General features: G+C 41.5%; 2 protein-coding genes across 5 annotated transcripts in view; one reads left to right on the forward strand and one right to left on the reverse strand.

Moving 5' to 3' along the window:
- Positions 1 to 26233, forward strand: part of PEAK1 (pseudopodium enriched atypical kinase 1) — a 182628-nt gene extending 156395 nt beyond the window's left edge. For all 4 annotated transcript variants that reach the window (XM_079768645.1, XM_079768646.1, XM_079768647.1 and 1 more), the window contains exon 5: positions 20984 to 26233. In XM_079768645.1, the coding sequence (XP_079624771.1) occupies positions 20984 to 22147 (1164 nt within the window). In that variant the 3' untranslated portion in view covers positions 22148 to 26233. The remainder of the gene's footprint in view (positions 1 to 20983) is intronic.
- On the reverse strand, positions 7733 to 17141 carry LOC307097518 (DNA-directed RNA polymerases I, II, and III subunit RPABC4-like; the record flags this gene model as incomplete). Its single annotated transcript, XM_079767664.1, has 2 exons — positions 7733 to 10191; positions 17087 to 17141. The coding sequence occupies 2 exons, from the start codon at positions 17139 to 17141 to the stop codon at positions 10010 to 10012; spliced, it is 237 nt and encodes a 78-aa protein (XP_079623790.1). The 3' UTR covers positions 7733 to 10009.
- Positions 26234 to 26450: the final 217 nt, after the last annotated feature.

Raw genomic sequence — 26450 nt, forward strand, 5'->3', positions numbered from 1 at the left:
CCATGCACGAATTCGTGCATCAGGTCTATAGTTTATTATACAACCTCCTGTCTGTAGATCCTAAAATTGCTTTTTTGTTTTCCTTTTTTGTTCATTTTTAACCATTTGCTTGTGTCTTTGGGGAAAATAATGGCTTGTTAGTTACAAGCTAACTGCAAATTGCCCACATTGTTCAGCTTTGTATTAACTTCCTTTTAACATTTTTTCTTATAAACCTTTTATAATTTCACAAACCATTCTACAACTTTTAGGAATAATTAGTTTTAAAAATGTATCTCTATGCATCATGCCTTTTATTACCAAAATCATACAATTTTCAAATTAATAATTCTTAGAAGCCTCAATAACCAAGAAAAGCAAACAACCAGCATTCCTTAGATTGACCCTTATGAACATATTTTAAACATACTTAGTTTCAAAGCACATTCTCAACAAAGCAAAAGACATATCACAGCTCCAAATTCACTTTACAGAATTTTGGTAACAAAGATAAAGCAGGCGATCTGGCCATCAAAGCTGTAATGAAATAATTTGATCTGCACACGTGGTTACGTTTTTCCCAGAAACGTGTACTTTAAAAGATGGCCAGACTAGAGTTTTTGACCAGTTACTTGCATTTCAAAGGTCCTAGGAGCTGCTGGGGAGCACTAAAAAGTGCTAAAGGGCCTTAAGCTATAAACCCAAACCCTGCAGTCCTCCTCCATTCTGCCTGGTGATCTAATGCCCTAATGTATGGAAAATGCCTGGATCTACCTCCTCATCCTACTTTAAATGCTTGCCAGCACATGGTGTGGTGTGAACACCAGGGGCAAGCTATGCCCCTCAGGCAAGAGCATTCCCTCTCTGGCTCCCCTAACATTATATTGAAGACCCAAATCCCCTCTGATCCCCACAAGGCTACTCCAAGGAGCTGGAAGAAATCAGGTCTGTGGGGGTCAGGTCCAAGGAGGCTTTGAGGAGATGAAAGAATCCTCTGCTTATGCATGGCTGGGTCCATCTGTGGTAGGGACACCAAGAATGGCAGATCAGCCAGCCTGAGGCAGGATCCGACGAACTTAGTGTCTACCTACCCTCAACCTCAGGCAGGAGGAGGAAAAGGCAGGAAAGTTTGAGCAGATCTCGGGCAATAGAAATCCTAACAAGGGAATAGGCTGGTATTGGGCTGTTTATAGTGGGTCAAAGTGTGCTGCTTGCGGAGGGAACTCCCAGAGGTGGTGTAACCGCTGGTCATTTCCCTCCTCGTACATGCCTCAGTTTCTCTCCCCGGTTGTCTAAAACAGCCAAGAGGACCCAGAGCACTGAGTGACCAGCTCTTATGTGCACTCCCTGGACGGGTCAGAGTTTAATTACAGTTGTGTTCTGGAGTCCCTATGAGGCCCCTGCACGTATTAGGGTTCAACCCAAGACACTTCTGTGAGCTCCTTACTCACTTAACATTTGAGATTCTTGAACCAGAGGAAGGAATTTGCCTTTTTGATCTCCAGAGCCTGGGAAGGAACCCTAGCATTTAGTCGTTGGTTGGACTTTGTCTTGCAACTGGCTTGCCTACTGCTTTCTAACTCGGTCTGACAACTAGTTCTGACCCATGCCCGCTTTTAAATGGCCCAAAGGTGGGAGACCGCATTTGGAAAGTGAAAGAGAAAAATGCCTGCTGAAGATGGCAGCCTAATTAAGTAGCTGATGGGCACCCAGCAATGCCTCCCAAAATTACAAAGGAAACATCAAAAGAAGTGATAGGGTCTATAGGCTTACCATTTGAGGTGGAGAGCTTGGATCCCCGTCAGAACCCCAACACTTTGCTTAGAAAACTTTCAGCTAAATATCCAATTTCACCACTCACAAAGTTCCAACTTCCACAGCTGATAACCAAAATGGTGAGCCTAGGTATTTTCCCCCGGGGTCATGTCTCAAGATGCCGAAGAATGAGCTCTTCGGACCAGAAGATTTAAGCAAAAGTGTAGAAAATTTATTACAAGCAGATTCAGACTCCTTTCACGGGGCGCAATAATGGGCTGCCCACCTCAAGCCTTGAGGTTCAGGGGTATATATTTCAAAATGCATCTCTATGCATCATGCCTTTTATTACCAAAATCATAATCCTGCTCTATGTCTATCTGTGTCGTCACCTGATTGATTCCCTCAATTTTTCTTGCCCAGCAACAGACCTGAACTTTCCCTGTTTCTATGCATTCGCATACCTTGTTGCTGCAGGCCATCCCTTCGCTTCCCGTGCCTCCTGCTTTGAGTTCAGAAATACTTTATTATTTCTCCTTGGTTGGTTCCTGCGATTAGGCTGCTCAAACTGCCATGTCTGCCCCTGCCTATGTTCCACCTGCCTTTGTTTTCCACTGGACCCCTGCCCTATCTGCCTGCATTTCAAGTTAATTCTCTCATTTGTCCTTCTACCCAAAAATAAGCAGCTGGCTTACGTATGTGTGGATGAGGGTGAGGGGGATTGAGCATATTTTCCCAGATAACCTGCTGTTCTCTCATACCACTGGCATTATGGGAATAAAGGCTCATAAATGATTCAGCCCTCTTTCTGCTTAATTGTCTCAAGTAGTGACATGCAGCCCAGACCCATTGGTTGTCCGGTTTCATCTCCAAATAGCACTTTAGCATATGAATTTTGGGAGTTCACAATTCAGTTCATAGCATTCTATTCCTGCTCCCCTCCCCACCAAATTCATGTCCTTATTACATGAAAAAAATACGAAGTCCAGTGTACCATATAAATATCATTTAAGTCATATATGAGTGAAACTTGAGGTCTCATTCATCCTGAAGCAAATTTTCTCTTGCTGTGAACCTGTGAAACTAGACAAGCTGTGTGCTTCTAAAATACAGTGGTAGATAGGCATGAGATAGGCAATCTCTTTCTAAAAGGGAGAAATTGCAAGGAAGGAAGGGGTGATGCTTCCAAAATCCAGCAAGGCAGATTCCATCAGATCTTAAGGCTTGAGAATAATCTTCTTTGCCCTGACTGGTGTGACTTAATTGGTTGCAGGTTCAATTCCCAGTCAGGGTACATGCCTAGGTTGCAGGCTTGATCCTGGTAGGGGGTGTGCAGGAGGCAGCGGATCATGTTTTGCTCACATATCAATGTTTCTCCCTCTCTCTTGCTCTCCCTTCTCTCTCTCTCAAAAAAAAATATTTTTTAAATCAATAAACTATTCTATTTTTAATTTCTAAAAAAAAAAAAAATCCACTTTGATTCAAAACTCTACCCTCTGGATCTATGGGGGTGGCAGCATCATCCCCACAGCTCTGCTGGGTATGCTGTTCTTTGGCTCTTTATAAGGGCCTAAACCACACAGCCCAATATGGGGGCCCCACCCACATGGCTCTCTCTCAAGGTGGCCTTCTTCCCCTGCCTGCCTGCCAGGCACTGGTTGGGGTTATCCTGGCCTTCCATATCTGGAGAGGCAATTTTATCCTTTGAAACTAAGGAGGAAACAAGCTTGTCCCCTGGACCACCCCCTGTGGTGGAAGTAGCAGCCCTAATGATCTGAACACCTTCAGGGTCATTCTTCCTTTCCTTGAAGAATAAGGCACTTGAACAGCTGAATGGCTCTAGGGACCAGTCCTGTGGAATCCCAGAAGTTCTACAATTTTACTTCATTGCATTCCACATTCTCTGTCCTTTTAATTCAAAGTGACAGTGCTCTTGTTGATGTAATCTCATCACTATTTGTGACTTGTGCTGAGATGGTTGATTAAGTCCATGAGTCACGTCCCATCAAACAGTTGTTCTGCCACAACCTCAGTGTTCTTTAGAACAAGCTTTGTTTTTTTGCAATATGGATAGACTGAGAATTTTCTACATCTTCACGTTCTGGTTCCTTTTTGCTTAACAATTCCTTCTTCAATTCTTTTTTCTCTTTCTACATTTTACTATAAGCAGAAGGAAACAAGCCACTCAACATTTTGCTTAGAAAACTTGCACCTAAATATCCAATTTCACCACTCAAAAGTTCTATCTTGCACAAAATACTAGAACACAGTTTAGCCAAGTTCTTTGCCATTTTATAAGAAATATCACCTTTTCTCCAGTTTCTAATAACATGTTCTACATTTCTGAGACCTTTCCAGAATAATCTTTAATGTTTATATTTCTGCCATAAGTCTATCATGCATGTCAGAACTCTTCTAGCTTAGCCCTGCCAGTGTGGCTCAGTGGTTGAGAGTGACCTATGAACCAGGAAGTCATGGTTTGATTCCCAGTCAGGGCACATGCCCAGGTTATGGGCTCAGTCCCCGGTAGGGGGGCATCCAGGAGGCAGCTGATCAATGATTCTCTCTCCTTGATGTTTCCATCTCTGCCTATCCATTCCTCTCTGGAATAAGTAAAAAATATATATATATATATTTTTTTTTTTTTTTAAAACCTCTTCCAGCTTATTTTCCCTCAGTCCTGCAGACTGGAAAGAGGACACTCCTGGCTTTCAGACAGCTGTGTCTTCATATGGGGCACTGAAGGTTGGGGTCAGGGAGACATTATATCACATTAGGGGTTAGTGCTTCAACATATGACTGTTGGGAAGACACAGTTCAGTCCATAACTTTATTTTTCTATCAATATGAATAACTTTATTATTTTTATTTGTCTTAAACTAAAAGACATCACAACATAGATCAAGAAAATCAAATTTGGAGTCAGCTAACACAGGTCCAAATTCTGAACCTATTTCTGTGTATTCCCAAGCAAATCATGTAATCTCTCTTGGTTTACATGTGAATTATGCTAACTGTTCTACCTACCTTATAAGATTATTATAATGCATATGTGTTTATGGAGTGGAACTGCTTTTGTAAATTATAAAATGCTTATAAATAACATAATGCATTATTATTTTTAACAGTAATGGAAAATTACTGCTCAATATTCTTTAGATCACTCACTATTATTCTTCTTTAATATTAGGCACTAGCCTGAGCATATTTAGATAGGTTCTGCACTTAGATATTTTTTCTCATTACTTCAAAGATGTAAACATCTTTCCCTAAAATTATGAGAGAAAGCTACTAAATGCTAATATTCTCAAGAATTTTAGCATTGCCAAAAATTGGATACAAAATAAGTACCTAATATTAAGGAAAAAATTTAATGGATTATGGGATGTTTGTAACCATTAAAAATAGTAATTGTGGCCCAGCCAGTGTTGCTCAGTGGTTGAGTGTCAACCTATGAATCAGGAAGTCATGGTTCAATTCCTGGTCGAGGCACATGCCCAGGTTGCAGGCTCAATCCCCAGTTAGGGGCCGGGCAGGAGGCAGCCAATCAGTGATTCTCTCTTATCATTGATTTTTCTCTCTCTCTCTCTCTCTCCCCTTCCCTGTCTGAAATCAGTAAAAATATATTTCAAAAAATAGTAATTATGAAGACTGTATGAATCATGAAATATCTTTTTGTAAAATGTCACATGTAAATAGCAGAATACCAAATAGTATGATCATAACTTTTAAAAAAAATTGACTTACAAAACGGTAATATGCAAATAATTCCTGTTAGAACTGTGATAATTATAGGCAGTTTTTTAAGTATGCCACAAAAAGAAAAGGAAATTATGCCATAATATCTTTTTAATGCAAAAACTAAGGAATTAAGAGATTTTGAATCATTTGACTCGGAGCTCTTTGAAGACAGGTATCCTTAGTTATTCCTCTCTGTAGTCCCATCCTCTATCACAAATTATAAATAGCTTCTGTTTCATGATACCCAGCTTTGTATACTCGTCCTCTGTCTGGACTGCTCTTATGGCAAGAGCATTGTCATCTGCAGGTGACCTATTTCAGAGTCATCTGAAGAGTCCTCATTAAAAATGTAGTTTCCTCAGCTACCCCCATACCTACAGAATCATAATCTCTGAAAGTGAGGCCTAGGAAACTGCATTATTATTAACAAGCATACCCAGGTGCTTACTACACATAAAATTTGAGGACTATTGATATACATATTTGGACTTTTAAGTCAGACAGACCTGGGTTTAAATTTTTGCTTTTGCAACTTATTAGCTTTGTTACATCGACCCAGTTACTTGCCTTTTCTAAGCCCCGTGTCTTTATCTGTAAAACTGAGGAAATACTTCAATCTTTTGAAAGCCATTGTGAAATATCACAGGAGTCAATATGTACATAGTGATGTATATAGTGCTCAGAGCATCATTTGGCACAAAGTAAGCATTCAGTAAGTGGTAGCTATTTATTTCTTCACTCTCTTCTTATGTACCTAGAAAGCTCCTAAGTTTTATTTTATTTTATTTTTTCTGTGTTAATCCTCACCTGAGGATATTTTTCCATTGATTTTTAGAGAGAGGGGAAAGGAGGCGGAGAGACATACAGAGAGAGATAACTGTTCAGTGTGTGGAATTTTCTATGTCAGAAGGTGTGGGGCTTTCTTTTTCCTTCTCTCCAGGCTTGCCCTATGGGTAGCAAGGTAGTGGTGTTGGTCATTACCCCCACCCTAGGAAGGTTCTATAGTGATCAAACCTTGATCAACTCAGCATGCTGGTCAGTAGTTTAGTAGGCTGTTAGAAGGAAGCCCAAATTAGTGACTTCTCCATTTTGCAGTGGGGAGTGGAGGGATGGGACTTTTTTCTCAGTCGCATTCCTTCTGGCCATCTGGTTCCTTTGGAATCCCTGTCCCTGGTTGCTATGCCTCCTCGGGTTTACAGAAATACATATTAAATAGGACAAAGGCCTCCCTGGCTACTGTGGCTCAGTTGGTTAGGTGTCATCCGGTGCACCGAAAGGTTGCTCGCTTGATTCTTTGTAAGGTCACATGCCCAGGTTGCCGGTTTGATTCCTGGCAGGGGACACATTTTGTTCTCACATTGATGTTTATCTCTCTCCCTCTCCCTTCCTCTCTCTCTCTAAAAATTAATTTTAAAATCTTAAAAAAGGTGGGGGGGGGGGGCAAATACCTTGCCCTCAATTAGCTTATATTACAATGGGAAACACAAAGGCGTCGGTAATTCTTTTTTTAAAATAATATATATTTTATTGATATTTTACAGAGAGGAAGGGAGTTAGAAACATCGATGAGAGAGAAACATCGATCAGCTGCCTCCTGCACACCCCCCACTGGGGATGTGCCCGCAACCAAGGTACATGCCCTTGACCGGAATCGAACCTGGGACCCTTCAGTCCACAGGCCTACGCTCTATCCACTGAGCCAAACCGGCCAAGGCAGTAATTCTTAAAGAAGACATTATAATGAAAGTTCACAGTGGTATGCAAAAATGTAATGAGGAATGAATGAACAAAGTCATTGTTAACACTTATCTCAGGGCCAATAAAAAAGGGCCTCTGTGTCCACTTCACACTATAGTGAATATAGTGCACGTAGAGAATAGTGGGAAATTAGGCTATGGAGAGATTTGGGACCAAATTTAGAAGCTTTGAATTATGAACTTAAGAGGTTAGACTTTATTTTTTGTGGGAAGCCACTAAAGATTTTTAAACAAGAGCCATAGCATTAGATGAATGATTTTGGGGGAAAAAACTATGGTGGAAAAGTTCAGGAATGGAAGCAGAGAAGCCAGTCATTATGATCTTGGAATAGTCCAGGTAAGTAATAATGAGACCCTGAAATAAGACAGTGGAAAAGAAGGGGCAGATGGTGAAAGAACTGAGGCAGGTGGTATACCATGTCTGGGGAGTGGCTGGATGTGGGATGAGAGCAGTAATGCTAAGATTTCAAGGAGCAACAAGCCCAGGAGGGTGGTGATGGTATTAACTGAAATATGCAATGGGAAGATAAGCTGTTTGTGAGGCATGCCATGGTACAGCCAAGTCGAGAGAAGCACTGTAACCAGATAAAAATGTAGGTTTAGTATTCAGAAGAGAGGTCATGGCTATAAATATGGTTACCCTGTCCTCTCATAGACTTGATTTAGTTCAAATTGTGGAAATGTATGAGATTGTAATCGTAGAGCCTACAAATTGGGAAAGGAAAGGCCCACACATCTACAGGATCCAAATTAGGAGAATTTGGAAGGAAGTACCAAAAAGGGAGGACCCATAGATCAGAGAGTCCAAGGTTGCAGAAGGGATGAGCAGAAAAGGAGAAGGTAGGAGTTCTCAGTTTCTGATAAACCTTAAGAAAATACAATCTTGGTAATACAGGGAGTTAGAGGGAGTAAGGAATGGGGAGGGTGTGCAGGCAATAAGCCCAGCCTACTTTTTAACTATTTTGGCCAAATCAATGCCCAGACAGTCTTTAATCTTCAACTCCTATTTCTGTCTCCTTCGTCTCCTTTTATCCCCTCATTATTACCTTCTGGTGAGCTACATAGATAGGACCATTTGTCTCTGTGGGCTGCATAGTGGCTGGCCTCCAGCACTTCCCTGCTCTAAGTAAAATCTAGCTTGCTTTTTGTCCCTTTCAAAGAATCTGGGTAGCTACTGACCATACCCATAACCCTCAAAGAGACTCAAGTTAACTTTAGAGGGGTGGACCTTCATCATTCTACACAGGAGGAAACTGAGGCCAACGAGGAGCAATTACTTTTGCATAGGGAAATCAGCTTCATAGCAGGCTGCCTCCTGAGTCCTACATGGAACCTGTCATACTTTATCAGTAGACTGATCCTGTTGTGCTTCAGTGTTTTCCCTGAATGGATAAATGACATCTTTTTGCCTAGAACAGGTATGGGGAATCATTTTTTTCGGCCAAGGGCCATTTGGATATTTATAACATCATTCGCAGGCCATGCAAAATTATCAACTTAAAAATTAGCTTGCTATATTTGGTCAAACATTTAATTAACTCACCCATAATGCCTTGGCAGGGCCAGACCAAATGATTTCGCAGGCTGGGAGTTACCTACCCCTGGCCTAGAAACAGGGTGAGTAGTTGGTAAAATGATGGCTAAGTCTTATGAGATCATTACTATATAACAAATGCTGCTATGTGGAAACATATGGGAAATTTGGATGAAATTACTTTCAGGAGATGATGAAAATCTCACATAAGCAGAAAGTGTAAATTTCTGGCTTATCTTTCCAATAGTTCCAAAATTAATGTAATGCAGGCATCTTCTCTTTTTAATGTAGTCCAAGTCTCTGTTCTCAAGGCTCAGTGAAGATGTGTACTTCCCTACAACAGCAGTGGTACTGCTTCCTCTCTTCCAGTTAACGCCAAGAACCTTGTTAAAAGCCTATAATAAAGTAGTGGAGATCATCACCTTTTTTTGCATTTTGACTCCAGAGTCTCTCCTTATCTCATTTAGGTAGATACTGAGAAAGCAAGATACTAAATGAAAAGGCATTAGCAGGAATTTGATTGATAAGAATCTATAACTAGAGGGGAAATCACTTCCATTTTCATAATTCAACACAAATATGCCCAACATTGAAACTTCACAGAAAGCAGTTGATCAGCAGCCAACTATATATATTGATAGCCATCCTAGATCAATGTCCACTTCATTTCAGGACTTAGTGCTTACAGAAGTATGTAAGAGTCTCAACTGGGGATTAGTTTAGAAAAGAGAGGTTGGGGGTACTCATGAAACCTGAAATCAAAATGAATTGTCTAGTGGAAAAAGGGAGTCCTGCCCCAGCCCTTCGCCACCCTGTTGTCTGTGTCCATGGATAATGCATATATGCATATAAGAACTTTGTTTAATCTCTTCCCCACCCATCTTCCCTGTGAGAATTGTCAGTCTGTTCCATTTCCATGCCTCTGCTGCTATTTTATTCACCAGTTTATTCTGTTCATTAGATGTCTTATTTATTTTGATTTTTAGATTCAATGTTGATAGATATGTACTTATTACCATTTATTGTTCATATATTTTTTGAACTGAACAAAAAACAATCTTTATAATAGACACCTAAATACAATATGGTTTTTAAAATGAAACATGTGTATATAGTTGTGTTCATAAAGGTAAGTATACTCATGTGTATATAGTTGTATTCATAAAGATAAATATATAAAAACTATGCAACAGTAACAGCAAATACAAATACAAACAAATATATTCTTCTGAATTCCATTTCATTAAGCATCAAAAACCACCAATCTTTTAGTCCTTTTCTTGTACATTATTCTGTATCCACATTCTCTGCATCTGATTGGATCCATGGATTTCATTTCATTTTCTGCGTGACATTCTCCACAGATATGTATCATTGGCTGCTGCTTTGGGGGTTGGACATCCTTCTGGGTGTTCACTGTTAATCCTTAACACCAACACACTCCTCTCGCTGTGGTTCCAAACAGCTTGTTCATATTTTTTATCTTTTTCTTCTTCTTCCTCTTCTTAAAGAATACCCTTCAACATTTCATGTAATACTGGTTTGGTGGTGATGAACTCCTTTAGCTTTTTGTTTTCTGTGAAGCTCTTTATCTGACCTTCAATTCTAAGTGATAGCTTTGCTGGTTAAGTAATCTTGGTTGTAGGTCCTTGCTATTAATCATTTTGGATATTTCTTGCCACTCCCTTCTGGCCTGCAAAGTTTCTGTTAAGAAATCAACTGACAGTCAGATGGGCACTCCCTTGTAGGCAATTAACTGCTTTTCTCTTGCTGCTTTTAAGATTCTCTCTTTGTCTTTAGCCCTTGGCATTTTAATTATGATGTGTCTTGGTATGGTCCTCTTTGAGTTCCTCTTGTTTAGGACTTCTCTGTACTTCCTGGACTTGTACTCTATGTCTTTCACCAGGCATGGGAAATTTTCTATCATTATTTCTTCAAGTAGGTTTTCAATATCTTGCTCTCTCTTTCTCCTTCTGGCACCCCCATAATGCGGATGTTGGTACACTTGAAGTTGTCCCAGAGCCTCCTTATACTATCTTAATATTTTGGTATTCTTTTTTTCTTTTTGCTCTTCTGATTGGGTGTTTTTTGCTTTCTCATATTTCAAATCATTGATTTGAGTCTCAGAATCCTCTACTCTACTGTTGAGTCTCTGTATATTATTCTTTATTTCAATAGGTGTATGCTTAAGTTCTGACTGGTTCTTTTTCATGTCTTTGACATTCTCACTAAGATCCTTGGAAGTCTCATGAAGTTTCTTGAGTAATCTTATAAATGTGGTTTTTGAACTTCATATCCAGTAGTTTGCTTTCTTCCATTTCTTTCATTTGTGACATGTTTCTTTGTCTCCGCATTTTGGCTGCTTCCCTGTGTTTGTTTCTATGTATTGGGTAGAGCTGCTATGTCTCCTTGAGTTGGTAGAGTGGCCTTGTGTAGTAGGTGTTCTATAGACACAGTGGCTTAGCCTCCCCAGTCACCAGAGCTGTGCACTCTAGGTGCACCCCTTTGTGGGCTTTGTGTACAGTCTTGTTGTAGTTGAGCCTTGATTTCTCTTGGTGTCACTGGGAGAAATTAACCTCCAGGCCAACTGGCTGTGAGGACCAGCTGTGACTACAGTGGGAGAGCTGCTGTGCAGGAGACATCCCTATGGAGCAGACTTGCTTCAGTGGATCTCTGGTGCTCACTGAGTCTGCTCTTTGAGTGTGTTGCTTATGGATGTGTAGAGTTGTAATCTAGTATGGTCTGACACTGTGTTTACTGGCTCTTGGGTCTCCAGGGAAGTGCAAAGTCAGCCACTGCCTGGGGCCACCCAGCAGGAGCTACAGAGAGATCTGCAGATTCCTTCTATTTGTATCGGTGAAGGAAGGCAAGCTGATGCTAGTGCCAGGTCTTGTGCCTTTTATTGATAGGTTTGGCCCACCCTGACCCAGCTGCAGCTTCTTTGAGAGATTTTAGCAAAATCTGAAGCCTGAGCAAGGACAGGCCATTCATAGGCAAAAGCCTCTATACACAGGTTGGGTGGAGCTGTAAATTGGATGGGGCAGGGTCTCAGGGAATCACCGATGGAGCAAATAGAAGTCACTGCCAGTTAGCCCTGTGACCGAGGAGGTTCCAACACAGGAACAGCGATCCCTGTAAGTACCTCTGTCTGAGAGAAAGCCACCCCTGAGTTCCTGCTCTGATGCCAGACAATTCAGTTCCTCCTCATATGTGTCTGGGTCCCCCAGAGCCTCACCCTGGTGCTGGAGCTCAGAGGAAGCAGGACCTTATAACTTCAGTTCATGTGCCAGCCCTTTAATGGGAACAGCTGGGTCACCAGTAGCCTCCGTCTCACTGAACCCCAATCCCTGCTGGTTTTTACAGCCTATAGTTATGGGGACTTCTATTCTCAGCTCTGGGAACCTGGGCTGGGGGTCTGGTGTGGGGCTGGGACCCCTTGCTCCTCATAAGGGGCCTCCACTGAGACGATCTCCCTCCCAATTAAAAAAGCTGCAAACCAGGTGCTGGTTCAGCCTGTTTGGCGCCTCTGCTCCTCCCACCAGTCTCAGTGTGCTTTTTTCTTTACTTCTCTAGTTATAGGACTTCCATTCAGCCATCTTTCAGGCAGTTCTGAATGATGGTTGTTCTGTTGTTTAGTTGTAATTTTGATGTGGCTGTGGGAGGATGTAAGTACAGGCGTTTACTTACGCTGCCATCTTGGTTCTCTCTGAGAGCCATTATTTTTAATAGTGAGGTGAGAGGATATAGCTGGGAATTATAAATTTGATTCAAATTAATTTAATTCCTACTCTGGGACCTGAGCTGGGTATTGTATTGCTCTGTGCCTCAGTTTCTTTAGTGTGAACATCCTGGGTGTCATTCTGTCAGTCTAGAGAATTGGCTCAGGAACACTCATGATTTTCTTTTGAGCTGAAAATGAGATTTCCTGCTGATAAAGTGGAAGTAGGCTGAAGGCATACTAGGCCAGCTGGGCCAATAATGGAAAAATAAAAGCCAATGTAAAATGTTATCAAATAATCCTGTATTTTGTAATTATCGCTTTCTTTTTGGGGAAAGAGAAAATTGAATAGATTGATGAAGAGTAATGTTCTTTTATGCAGCAAAACAACTTGATTGGCCTGGACTCGGTGGACAGATCACATTTTTCAGTTTTTACTCATTTGTGTAGTCAGGTTATGAGTATTATTACTGATTTTTCTGCGATTGCTTCCTCCCCATCGCCCTGCCAACTTCCATCTGTTTAATAAAAGCTGTTCTTATATTCCAGCTGCGCTGAGTAAATAAGCCCTGTGGTTACTCCAGATCACATGGAGCCTTTCTCAGTAATTTGTATAGACGTATTCAGCATGTACTGTGTACCTTGCTCTGTGCTAAGCCCTATTATACAAAAATCTGCTTTTAAGGCAGACAAAAAAAAAGTGATAATAATAGAGACATGCATAAGATATAGAAGAAACACAGAAAGGAAGTTTAGGATATTTAGCACTTTCTCTCTTTAACAAAAGTGACACATGAGAAGGGCTTTGAAAGAATAGGTAGGAATCTCTTAGGCAGATGAACTATGAAGAGGGGCCCCAAACAGAGAAAACATTTGGAGTGGGTAGGAGGGGGCTGGCTGTAGGTAGTTCAATATGGCAAAAGTGGAAGAGAGGTGAGAAATAAGACTGGAAAGAGAGGCCAGGCCAGGACCTTATGCTGTCAAGATAATGGGGAGTGGCCAAGAAGTTTAAATAGGCAGGCAATATCTTTTTTTTTTAAGGTGGCTCTGGTGGCCATGTGGAAGGTTGTTGAGGGGAATCACATGAGAGGCAGGGAGACCAATTGGAAATATTTTATAGTGTTCTAGGAAAGTGCTAATAGTAGCAACAGAAATGGAAAAAAGAATAATTTAAAAGTTATTTGGGAAGAAAATCAATAGAAATTGGTATTTATTTGGATGTAGGTAATACAGATGATGGAGAAATAGATGTTGGGACAGATAACAGCTTTATTCACCAAGAGAGGGGGTACTGAAAGAACAGGGGTTTGGTGGGAAGAAGAGTTCAGGTTTGGTTATGTTGAATCTAAGGCATCTATGGGATAGGACATATATGGGGAGAAATCAAGTAGGCCATTGTACATATGAATTTAAATCCAAGACACAAGTTTGGGTTACAAATGTAGATGTGGAAATCAGCAGTATATCAAGCAAGCTATGATCTTGTCGAAGAGAGTCAACGAGAAAAGAGGACAGAGAGCACACACCCTGCAAGCACCAGCTTTCAAGGAGCCTTTGGGAGGAAGAGTCAAATAAGGAAGAATGGGAAAATACCACTCCATTCAGCGACTAGTTTATTCCATAGGCATGCATCCTGTTTTGCCAAATACCTACCTTTTCTCCCCACCTTCCTACTTTGTTGCCTTAAACTGGTTATCTTTTCCACTCCTCAGTATTGAAAGAGTAGTTAAATGTACCTCTTCTTTCCCTGTCCTAGGCTGAGCACTCTGAAAGGGTCAGTGGTATTGGATATATACTGTAATGCTGTCTTCTCCTTTCAGCTTCTTTAATGAGGCCTTATAATCAAAGCTGTGTAAGTTAACCAAATTGAGATTATTATTACAAACATAAATGTTTTCTAATGGCAAATTAGCCTGAAAGGTATGTAGATCAGTTGCCATGAACAACACAGAAAATGAGCCCCTGTCCTGAAGTGAACGTATGAAATTGAACTTTCTGGGTTGTGTGTGAGGAATCCTTGTTAAGCTCTGTTTTCCCACTAAGACTGGGCCTGTGTAAGAGCTATGTGCTTCAGCCTGTAGCTGAGAAGGTCTCAGTGACGGGCAGTTTGGCTCTGATTTTAGAAGCATGGTTTGTTTCTGTTTTTCCCATTTCCCAGCAGATGACTTATCGGTGGTTGAGGAATCCCCACCCCACTGTATTTGGCCTACAGAGTGGAAGTTCTGAGGCACCGTCGGATACTTGTTTGAATGATCAGTTGATATTAATCAGTATTTCTCCTTCCCCTTCTCTGTCCTCACTCATCTTCATTAACTCAGACAAGCATTCAGTTTCCCCTCAAGCCTCTGTTTTTGTGATAGTGTGTTATTCACTTTGGTAGGTGTGTAATGACCAGCTAGCTGGCTATCCCTTTGATGTTCTTCAGGCACCCGTTGGAGAAGTAACGCAGGAAGGTGTGCCCTGTGAGCAGGCAAGTGGGCAAGGATCATGTGTCTAGGATGGGCACCTCTTCCCTCTGTGCTCTTCACACCAAGTGTTCCTTTTGCATGAATTTGGCATTGCCACCTCCTTAGAACCCAAAACTATTCCAGAAAAAGGACCTATGACATATTTTACAAGATTCAACTTTCACCAGCCTGGTTTTGTTCTCCCGCTGCCAGTTTACATGTAAATCCTCCTGGTCTCCATATTGCATTCCCTTCTAGTATTGCTGTGGCTCAGGCTGTAGTAGGGTTTCTCGCTGCCCCCGCCCCCCCTTTCAGAAAATGTAGACAGTACAGAATCTGACAAAATTGATAGCCTTTTAAATAAGTTTTCTCATACATAGTCAAAACAAAAGTGAGACGATTTTTATCCCTTTTAAAAAGGGGAATCCTAAATGAAGATATGAGACCATTCCAGTTCCAGTTTTGTTCCTATTTCAAAATTTGGGGGAGCCTAGGAGTTCTGTGGAAATCATTCTTCCTGAGGAGTGGAATCTTTCTTGAGATATCTCCAGTTTAAGGCAGTTACTCTTTGTAAGGAAGGACTATGAATTCCTTTTAAGAAAGATAAATGAAAATTGGAGGCTAAGAAGTTACTAATACCTGGTAGAGAAAATGCAGGGTAAGAGAAGAAAGAAAAAACAGGAGGAGTCCTGTTCATTTGTTCTGGAAAGAGTGGCTTGATTTCTGAAATAACTTTTGGAACTAGAAATTTGAAGTCAGGTTACTTTGAGTTTTTTTAAAAAACTAAAAGTCAAGTTATTAATATTTGAAAAATGGCTACCATGTGGTTCATAGAACAATATAATACTCTTAACAGCATTGCAGAGACTCCATAATAAAGATTTGTGAGATCCACATCATATGACAAATCCTATTATGGAAATCTCTGTAAGTCTGTGTTTTGCTTGTAACTGTTTTCATAGTTATATGCCACTTAAAAGCCCTAGTATTTTGCTTCCCTCTTTCATACTCCCAGTATTCTCCCTTTTTCCTTTTCCCTTAAAACTAGAGTGACCTATTATTCTGCAGTCTTTTTACATATTGTAAGATGAAGAGATGAAGAAGTGTCATCTCCTCAGTTTGGCCATTTAGGCAGACCATTTTCCTTCAGAGCACCCAAAATGGCTGGGCAGTTTATCATTTCTTCTTCATAAATCACTTTGAACCTTTATCTCAAGTTAATCTGTGAAGCTAAACAAAAATTCTTGTTGTAATATCCGTGTTCTTATTTACTCACAAAGCTCTGGGGAATCTTACAAAAAATTTTTTTTGTGTGTAGATACAATTAGAGTATCACGTTTAGAATAGTAATCACAATTAAAATACCTTCTTTGTTTCTAATGCCAAACCAGAAGGTAGCAAGTTGTTGTGTATCTGTGTGTCTGTGTTTAGTGCAACTTGACATAGTGAAAACTACAGATTGGCCAAATAGTTCATTCGTTCTCTCTCTCTTCCCTTTCTCTTCTCTCTTCGCCTTAGGTTGGCCTCTCTTGGATCAGAGCACACTGCTGGTCTTAACTTGTTTGTCAGGGCTGGCCCTAGCATGGAGATGTTGAACTTTAGCTGCCCTCTACCAAACCAATGGTCAGAAAGCCTCACTGCTAGGACAAGTGACTTTCTGGACTCAAAAGAAGTATTCATTTTTCTGTCTTGCGCTCTTTGTTTGCAAATTGTTAATTGTTTTTGTCATTATCAACGTTACATTTGTGCAACTTTGAGATTTATAGATATAGTCTATATACTTGACTTCATTTTTTCTTGGCCACTTTCCTCTGAAGTAGGTTTCAGTATTCTTAATATTGTCTCCTTTATTTGGGAGACTGGGACCCAGAGAAATTAAGTGAAATGCCCAAAATTACACAGCTAGTGGTGGAGATAAATCCCAGGCCTCCTAAATCCTTGGTAAGTGTCCTTTCTATAATGTGACAGCTAGAGTTTAACTACTCAGTCTCAGGCAGCCAAACTCAGTACTATTTGATTGACTTTTCAAAGACTGAGGAGAGCAGGCGATGTGATATTGAGCAAATTATTACAACTGGAAATGGAGTTAATGGTGCTGTGTCCTGGATCCAACTCCACACAACTAAATGATGACTAGTATAGGATTTTTAAATACCTGGTGACACATAAACATGAAATCTTGTCAGTAGTACAGTGTAGAAAGAATTCATGTTGTGATCAATGAGCATATAAGAATATATGTTATATTGCATGTGCTGAGACACTGAACTTGAATTCAGCCTGGGGGATATCTCTGTTTCAATACCAGAAGTTTGTTTAAAGAGGAAATGCTTATTATACCCTCAAACTGGTAGGCAGATGGTGGAAGACTTGGAAGAAACTCGTTTTCAAAGAGAGAGAAAGAGAATTCTGTGGCAAGCTCAAGCCTCTAACTATAATCAATGTGTATAAATACAGTAAGTTAAAGAGGGATGTTCCTCTCCCCCTGATATTCCTTTGCTTTTGGCCTTTTTTAAAAATATGTGTTTGAATAGAAATCAGAATATGCTCCTTCTCAGAACTGGGGACCCTCCTAAGAATGTGTACATTTTTCTTTTTAAATAAAAATGACTATAAAATCTTTTTTAAATTTTGCTTTTTTTCTGAAGTAGTACAATAAACAGGCAGTGTAAACACTGCAAAGTGCCTGTTGCTGGGGACTTAGATGTCTGAAATATGGCAGTGCTCCCCTTGAGGAGAAAGAGCAGAAAATGTGTTCCTCAGTTAGCAGGTTGCAGAGGAGCTGTCCTGACCAGGCTGCAGTAACCTATGAGCCTAGTGTTGCAGACTGAGTTTTCCATTGTCAGCTTCTCCATCTCATATCACAAGGATAATCAGTTCAGGGGGGATTTTATTTTTTGCTTTCTTAACCTTTTAAGACTAGAAATACAATAGTTGATTTAGTATGTAGGACTTTAGGCTAATGTTTTTGAACAAAAACTCTTCCTTGATTCATAACCACTTAATAAAGTTCCTTTTGAAAGGACTTATTGCCTGAATATTATGCCTTAAATAAGGTATGTTAAGAGAAAACATGAAACTCAAAATCCTGCCATTGAAATGTTGGTTTTGCTCTGACTAGGTCAGACCAGTGATTCTCTCAAATCTTTATCTCTACCTTGCCAGTGATCACGAGTGCCTGAGTGGTAACCATCACATGACACTCTCCTGACTAGTGGTAAATGAAAATGGGAGGCTAAGAAGTTACTTTGATACCTGGTAGAGAAAATGCTGGGTAAGGGAAGAAGGTGCAAACTGATAGCGCTGAGCTGCCCTTGCACTTTTTTTTTTTTTAATTCTTAGATAATCAGCCTACTTTGAAGGGTTAGTGTAAGGACTGTAGATAATATACATAAAGTACTAAGCATGTAAATAGTCGTTATTACTATCATTCAGTACAGGACTATGCTTTCTGAAGACTTCACTATAACACTTTATTCCTAACCAGTCACCTTCCCATTAATCCTCCTTTACACATCGTAAGCCTGGTTATGAAAGTGTGTGTATATATATATTTTTTTTGTCCAGCAATATATTTTTTTAATTTAATAAATCTTTATTGTTCGGATTATTACAATTGTTTCTCCTTTTTCCCCCCCATAGCTCCCCTCTACCCGGTTCCCACCACACCCTCTGCTTTTACCTCCCCCGCACTGTCCTCATCCATAGGTGTACGATTTTTGTCCAGTCTCTTCCCACACCCCCAATACCCCTTTCCCCCTGAGAATTATCAGTCCACTCCCTTTCTATGCCCCTGATTCTATTATATTCACCAGTTTATTCTGTTCATCAGATTTTTTATTCACTTGATTTTTAGATTCACTTGTTGATAGATATGTATTTGGTGTTCCAAATACATATCTATCAACAAGTGAATCTAAAAATTTTTTTTACTTTTTTCTTCTTCCTCTTCTTAAAGAATACCTTTCAGCATTTCATATAATACTGGTTTGGTGGTGATGAACTCCTTTAGCTTTTTCTTATCTGTGAAGCTCTTTATCTGACCTTCAATTCTGAATGATAACTTTCCTGGGTAGAGTAATCTTGGTTGTAGGTTCTTGCTATTCATCACTTTGAATATTTCTTGCCACTCCCGTCTGGCCTGCATAGTTTCTGTTGAGAAATCAGCTGACAATCATATGGGTGTTCCCTGGTAGGTGATTAACTGTTTTTCTCTTGCTGCTTTTAATATTCTCTCTTTGTCTTTTGCTCTTGGCACTTTAATTATGATGTGTCTTGGTGTGGTCCTCTTTGGATTCCTCTTGTTTGGGGTTCTGTGCACTTCCTGGACTTGTAAGTCTATTTCTTTCACCAGGTGGGGGAAGTTTTCAGTCATTATTTCTTCAAATAGGTTTTCAGTATCTTGCTCTCTCTCTTCTTCTGGCACCCCCATAATTCTGATGTTGGTACGCTTGAAGTTGTCCCAGAGGCTTCTTACACTATCTTCAAATTTTTGGATTCTTTTTTCTTTTTGCTTTTCCGGTTGAGTGTTTTTTGCTTCTTTATATTTCAAATCTTTGACTTGATTCTTGCGTTCCTCTAGTCTGCTGTTGGGTCTCTGTATAATATTTTTTATTTCAGTCAGTGTATGTTTAATTTCTAGTTGGTCCTTTTTCTTATCCTCAAGGGTCTCACTAAATATATCGGCCTTTTCTAGGAAATTCTTGAAAAACCTTATACCGTGGTTTTGAACTCTATATCCAGTCGTTTGTTTTCCTCCATTTCTTTAATTTGTGATCTGTTTCTTTGTCTCTGCATTTTTGCTGCTTCCCTGAGTTGGTAGGGTAGCTTTGTGGGCTAGGTGTCCTATATGGCCCAGTGGGTCGGCCTCCCCAGTTACCTGAGGTGGACACTCTTGGTGCACCCCTTTGTGGACTGTGTGTACAGCCTTGTTGTAGTTAAGTCTTGACTGTTGTTGGTATCACTGGGAGGAATTGACCTCCAGGCCAATTGGCTGTGAGTATCAGCTGTGTCTACGCCGGGAGAACTTCTGTGCTGGAGACAGCCTTATGGGACCAGACTTGCAAAATTGCAAAAGCCTCTGTGCTCAGCTTGGATGGGGCGGAGTCTCAGGGCTGAGCAGACAGTCTTGGCTTCCCGTCAGCCCTGCCCTATGAGGCCCCTGGGTCTCAGTGTCCCTTGGTAATCGCTGCAAGCACCTCTGAGAGAAAGCTGCCCTCGAGTTTCGCCCGCTGCCAGACAATCCAGTTTCTCCCCCAATGAATCTGGATTCCCAGATTCTCGCCCAGAACTGGAGTTCAGAGCAGTCGGGAGCTTCCAGTTCCCTCCAGCTAGAGAAAGCCTGCGGCACACTCAGCAGTCAGTCCTCTCTGTGTGCACTTGTGCGTGCGCCTCCAGACCTCTGCCTTTCGCGGCTCCCCTGAGTTTCCACCTGACAGTCCAGATTCCCCCCGTAAGAGCGTGGGTCCCCAGGGGCTCGCCCAGAACTGGGGTTCAATGCAGTCGGAACTGGGGTTCAGTGCAGTTGGGAGCTTCCAACTCCCTCTCGCTAGGGAAAGCTAGCGGCAACCTCAGCAATCAGTCTTCTCTGCGCGCACTCGCGCACCTCCAGACCCCTGCCCGCCGTGGCTCCCCTGAGTCTCCGAGTCTCCGTGTGGCTTTCTCTCTACCTGATAGTCCAGACTCCCCCCGTATAAGCCTGGGTCCACAGGGTTTCACCCGGAACTGGGGTTCAGTGCAGTCGGGAGCTTCCTTCTCCCTCCCACCAGAGAAAGCCAGCCAGGCACTCAGCTGCCTTTCCTCTCTGTGCGCATTTCTCCGTACCTCAGCCCTTTGCAGCTCCTCTGATTCTCGGTGAGCTTTTCTCTTTCCTTCTAATTGTAGAATTTCCACTCAGCCAGCTTTCCTGTGGTTCTGGATGATGTCCGTTCTGTTAGTTGTAGTTTTGAAATTGTTGTGTGAGGCAGCAGTTTAGGTGCTTACCTATGCCGCCATCTTGGTTTCTCCGAAAGTGTGTGTATTTTAAATTGTATTATTTGCTTTCTTCTTTCAGATCTGTAAGAGCAAAGCTAAAGAATCTCAGCAGTATTATCACAGCTTGGCTGTTCGGCAGAGTCTGGCAGTCCATTTTAATATCCAGCAGGACTGTGGTCATTTCCTTGCTGAAGTCCCTAAGCGTCTGCTTCCCTGGGAGGATCCTGATGCCCCTGAAGAGGAAGAGAATGAAATACAGGAGAATGAAGAAGAAATGAAAGGAGAAATTGATGGGAAAAGCCCAGAGTCCTGCTTTGAAATAGAGTCATCCCAGAAAGAAAGCCAGGGAGTCATTAGCAAGAAGCAGAGAAGTCACGTTGTAGTCATCACCAGAGAGGTTCCCTATCTCACTGTGGCTGATTTTGTGCAGGACTCTCTAATCCAGCATGGGAAAAGCCCTGATTTGTATGAGAGGCAAGTGTGTTTGCTGCTGTTACAGCTGTGCTCTGGCCTTGAACACCTCAAACCCTACCACGTCACTCACTGCGATCTACGTCTGGAGAACCTGCTGCTTGTCCACTATCAGCTAGGGGGAACCACCCAGGGCCTTGGGCCTAAAGAACTCAATCCCACCTCATCTTGTCTCACAAGGCTTATAGTAAGCAATTTCTCTCAGGCCAAGCAGAAGAGCCACCTGGTGGATCCTGAGATCCTCCGTGACCAGTCCCGCCTTGCCCCAGAGATCGTAACAGCCACCCAGTACAAAAAGTGTGATGAGTTCCAGACAGGGATCCTCATCTATGAGATGCTACACCTGCCCAACCCCTTTGATGAGAACCCAGAACTGAAGGAGAAGGAGTACACTCGAGCAGACCTGCCTCAAATCCCACTCCGCTCCCCCTATTCTTGGGGCCTTCAGCAGCTGGCCAGCTGCCTCCTGAACCCCAACCCTTCTGAGCGTATCCTCATTTCAGATGCTAGAGGTATCCTCCAGTGTCTGCTCTGGGGCCCCCGGGAAGATCTCTTCCAGGCTTTCACCACTGCCTCCAGCCCAGTGCAGAGGAATGCCCTGCTCCAAAACTGGCTGGACATCAAGCGAACATTGCTGATGATCAAGTTTGCTGAGAAGTCCCTGGATAGGGTGGGTGGGATCAGCCTTGAGGACTGGTTATGTGCTCAATATTTGGCTTTCGCCACTCCAGACTCCCTCAGCTGTATTGTGAAAATCCTGCAACACCGTTAATGTATCCTGGTTGCTGCTTTTATTTTATCTTCTCCTTCTTCAAGTCACCCACACACTTTCACATCCTAGTACTCACACAGAATTCAAGGAAAGAAGAGAGACAAACTGTTCATTCCTGTCCACGAACAAATGCATTTACTCAGAAGGTTATCCACAGCTTCAAATCAAGTGATAAGCTGAGTCTGTCTGAACTTCACAGAATTTCAACTGCACAAACATTCAGTTTACTTTCCATTGGAGCACTTTTCACCCTAGTTGTCCCACAAATGCAGGTAAAAAATGAAAATGAACATTTTTGGAGGGACAGCTCCTTTGGTATGAACTCAGTGAGTTATGTCCAGTTGCTCCATAATTCTGAATTTTACCTGTCTTTTTAACATCAAATATTTATTCTCTCTAGCAATAGATAGATTTGGCCAATTCTTACCATCATCCACTAAGCTCTCACAGCAGACTTTTTTCCTCCATTACCAGGCAGAACTGCCATCCTTAGTGTCCACCCAATTTTGGTTCCTGGGACTATATTCTTCGTTCCAGTGGATAGTAGAAGGACAAGGAGAGAACCCATCCCTTGGATCATGGACCCATTTTCATTTCTCTTATCAATAAGGAGGTGTACTGCATGAAGGATGGCCCTAACAATTTCCCCTCTGCTGCTACTGCCTGATTCTCCTTCACCTCTGCTCCGTCCCCACTTGCCAGTGAAGTTTGGGATTATTGGCCACCTGTGGTTTGTTCCAGAGCTGACCCACAGTGGTGTCACCCATTCCTCTTCAGAGTGGAGTGCAGTTTAGATCTTGTAAAGAGCTGGCAGTACAGAAGGAGATGATTTTTCTGCATTTGCAGTTCTCTAGGGACCGTTGGGGAATAGAGTTTAAAGTACTGTTCTTTGATTACTGTCAAAGTTGGCAGCCAGAGCTAGTGGTGCCCAGATTATAGCTTTTTTTCTCAAGCATTAATTGGCTAGCTTCCTTCTATCAGTAGCCAGTATTAACTAGTCTACCAAATACTATAGATAACTGCCCTGAATGAAACAGCTGTCAGTCCATCTACAAGATTTCCTTAGAGGGCATGGCACAGATGGCTGTTATAATTGCCAGAGGCAGGAGAAGGGAAGAAGGCCACGGATAAGACTGCTGCTGACCACCTCCTCAGGATGCTGACCTTTTCTGGAGAGACTGCCTCCCAGTTGCCCTGGCACATTGCTCCTTATGATTCTGAAATGGCTCTGGAGCACAGCTGACAGGGAATTTTTATTGCTGAGGGGGGTGGCTGAAAGCTGTTTACAGTATGTGAGGTCTGTGCTCCTTTCCTATGGATAAATGTGCAATTTTTCTATGTATTTTTTAGCTGTGTATTGCAGTGTTTATGTTGCAACTTTACGTGAAGCAAAATCTATAGAAATCTTTCCCTTCTTCCCTTGGCACATATTTGCGCTAATAGACACCTTCCATGGGAGGGTGTGAGTGTGTGTATGCTTGTTTTATTCAAAACTATAAGTATCTGTTTATTTCAATCTTGCAATCCCAGAAGTCACTCGGACAATGTGAGTGTCCATACACATGTGTGCCTATGTGTGTGCACATGCATGATAGGGGTAGAGAGGGGCCAGGCTTCTGGGAGAACAACCTGTGGCAGACTTGATAGACTGTTCTCTGCACCTAGTCAGTGACAGAGCTTTTGGGACCCTCAATCCTAGTGTAGGGTTTCTTAAAGTCAGGAATGGCTGTGCAGTATTACTTAGATAGCACATTAGTGGCCTTTGGAAATTTCTGTTTTTAACATTTTTAACAGCCTTTCATGTGATTCACCTATATCAAAGAGTATCAAGAACAGAAAAGAATGTATTTTATTGTGCTTCTTCTTCTTCTTTTTTTTTTTTTTAAGATAATGGGACATGAGGCTCTATTTGGAGGCTGTTTCTGTCCTCCTGCCAGCAGTACAGGACTCCCAAAGGAGAGAGCTGGGTGGCTCACAATGAGTATTGCCTCCTCTAGTCAGAGTGCAGGGCTCTGCCCCCTGAAAGTGGCCACAGAGTGGGCATGCCACTGCAGGCTAGCAGTCCACTCAGTGTCCTGTGGCATGGCTGTGCTTTGCCTAACAGACTGGGGTTTGGTTCACTTTAGCATAGCCCATGTGCACATAACTCCTTGCCTAATTATACACTGAAGTAGCAGCATGCCGACCACTGACCGTGTCAACCAGCACATTCCCTTCCCAGCCTCCCTCCCCCCAACCCCATTCCCTGATGGTTTGCATATTGAAACACTTTCTCAATGTCACTCTTGTGCCTTGCCCATGTAAATTTTATTGTTGACTACTTAATGAGGTTTCATATTTAATGACGAAAGTCTCCTAGTCCCTCTATTTGTTCTCTAAGTATTTTTTCTTTTCTTTTCTTTTCTTTTCCTTTCTGTTTTGACTTCGATCCAGTCTTCCCCATTTTAACTCTATAGTACAATAAGCATGGACACCCTCTACCATTATAATATAACAATGGTAAACCAAGCACCCCTTTATATCAGATATTTAGTACTGTTTTTATAATAGACTAAGTAACATGTCTGGGCAAGAAGTACTCAACATTGATCCTCAGAATATTTTTCCAAAATAATGTAATTCAGTTAATCTAGTATCTCAAATAATGCAATTCTATTTTAATTGTAATAGGAACTTTGAATTCATCAACTGAAGAGAAACCCTATTCTCAGACACACACAGGCATATATATATATATATATATATATATATATATATATATATATATATACATATATATATGTATATGTATATACTAGTATGAGTTTTGGACTGTAACAAGTATAGCACTTTAAGTTTTTTCAAGTACTTCAAGTCTTTAATAGTGATTGGAAATTTACTTTCTTTTCTACTGAAGTCTGTACTATAGTTTCTTCCATTTATTTTGAGAGTTCAAACAATAAAGCTGCTATTGAAACTTTTCCTTAAGCCACATGAGCAAGAACAATCTCTCTGGCACATTTGGGTGCTGGAGAAACAGGACAATGACTGGAGTAGCCAAGACCAAAACTGAACGTATAGCAGAGTGCCTCAGCAGAGTGGTAACCTAGTCTGGGAAGGAAGAGAAGCAGATGTTCCACAGAGAGGACTAGGACTGAGAGATCTCCCATGCTAGTCTGAGAAGAGCCCCTTTGGTATATGCACAGTAATGCGATGCCCAGGCACTAGTTCATGAAGAGTAACAGCAGGACGGGGAAAAGAGCCGTTGTAATATGTGGAATCGACCATAAAGAATCATGAGCCCTGGCTGTTTGTGCTCAGTGGTTAGAACATCAGCCTGCGGACCAAAGGGTCACAGGTTCGATTCCTGGACAGAAACGTACCCAGGGGTGTGTGCAGGAGGCAGCCAATCAATGTGTCTCTCTTCCCTCCCTCCCTTCCACTCTCTCTAGAAATCAATGGAAAAAATATTGTTGGGTGAGGATTTAAAAAAAAAAAAAGAATCATGAATAGGTCCACCAGTCCCTAGCTAAGTTAGAATTGGAAGCCAGGAGTATGGCCTTGGGTTTCAAGTTTTGCCCTTTGAAGATGAACTGGGTGAGGTATAGAGGGGGACACAAACTCCCACACTACTGATGTTAGGGACCTAAAAGTAAAATAGATTTTTTAGGATTTTAAGAGTCTGAGTAGCTTTTCATTGTAGATTTAAGTGGAGATCAGTTTTGTTTCCAAACTCAGAATAAGTTTGAGATTTAAACCTCTAGAAATATTCATGAAATATCTGGGAGTAAAGCTGCCTAAAATTGTATTTCAAAGTTTTTAGCGTTACAGGATTTCCATCAAAGATCTTTGAAGCCTACTAAGTAGTAGGGTATAGAAGGATTGCACTCATCTTCCCAAATTGGTATTAAGAATACTTTGGTGCTAGGAAGTAACCTGCAACTAGAATTTCCCTCTAGATTTTACCAGAAGTGATCTGAAAAAAAAAAAAAAAAAAGGTTAGTCTTGGAAATTGGGATGGACTTATGATACTATACTACATTCCAAATTATTCTAGATGTATAAATAAAGTATGAATATACTTGGAGAGGGAAGAGAGGAACTTGACTCCCTAGACTAAGTCTGACATGTTTTTATTCCCCTCACTAGTTGATAAAGGATTGAAAATTCTGGTCCAGCCTAATGAGTGGACAGGATGGCTGCCCACGAAACCGGGTTATTGGATTTACCTCATTAAGCTCATATTCTCAAAGGCCCAAAGTGCTGTTCCAAGACAAATTCAAGTGCTGCTCTGCCTGAAGTCTGCACCGAAGTTAAGTTGTCC

The sequence above is a fragment of the Cnephaeus nilssonii genome (assembly GCF_951640355.1).
Source record: "Cnephaeus nilssonii genome assembly, chromosome: 4".
Taxonomy (NCBI): domain Eukaryota; kingdom Metazoa; phylum Chordata; class Mammalia; order Chiroptera; family Vespertilionidae; genus Cnephaeus; species Cnephaeus nilssonii.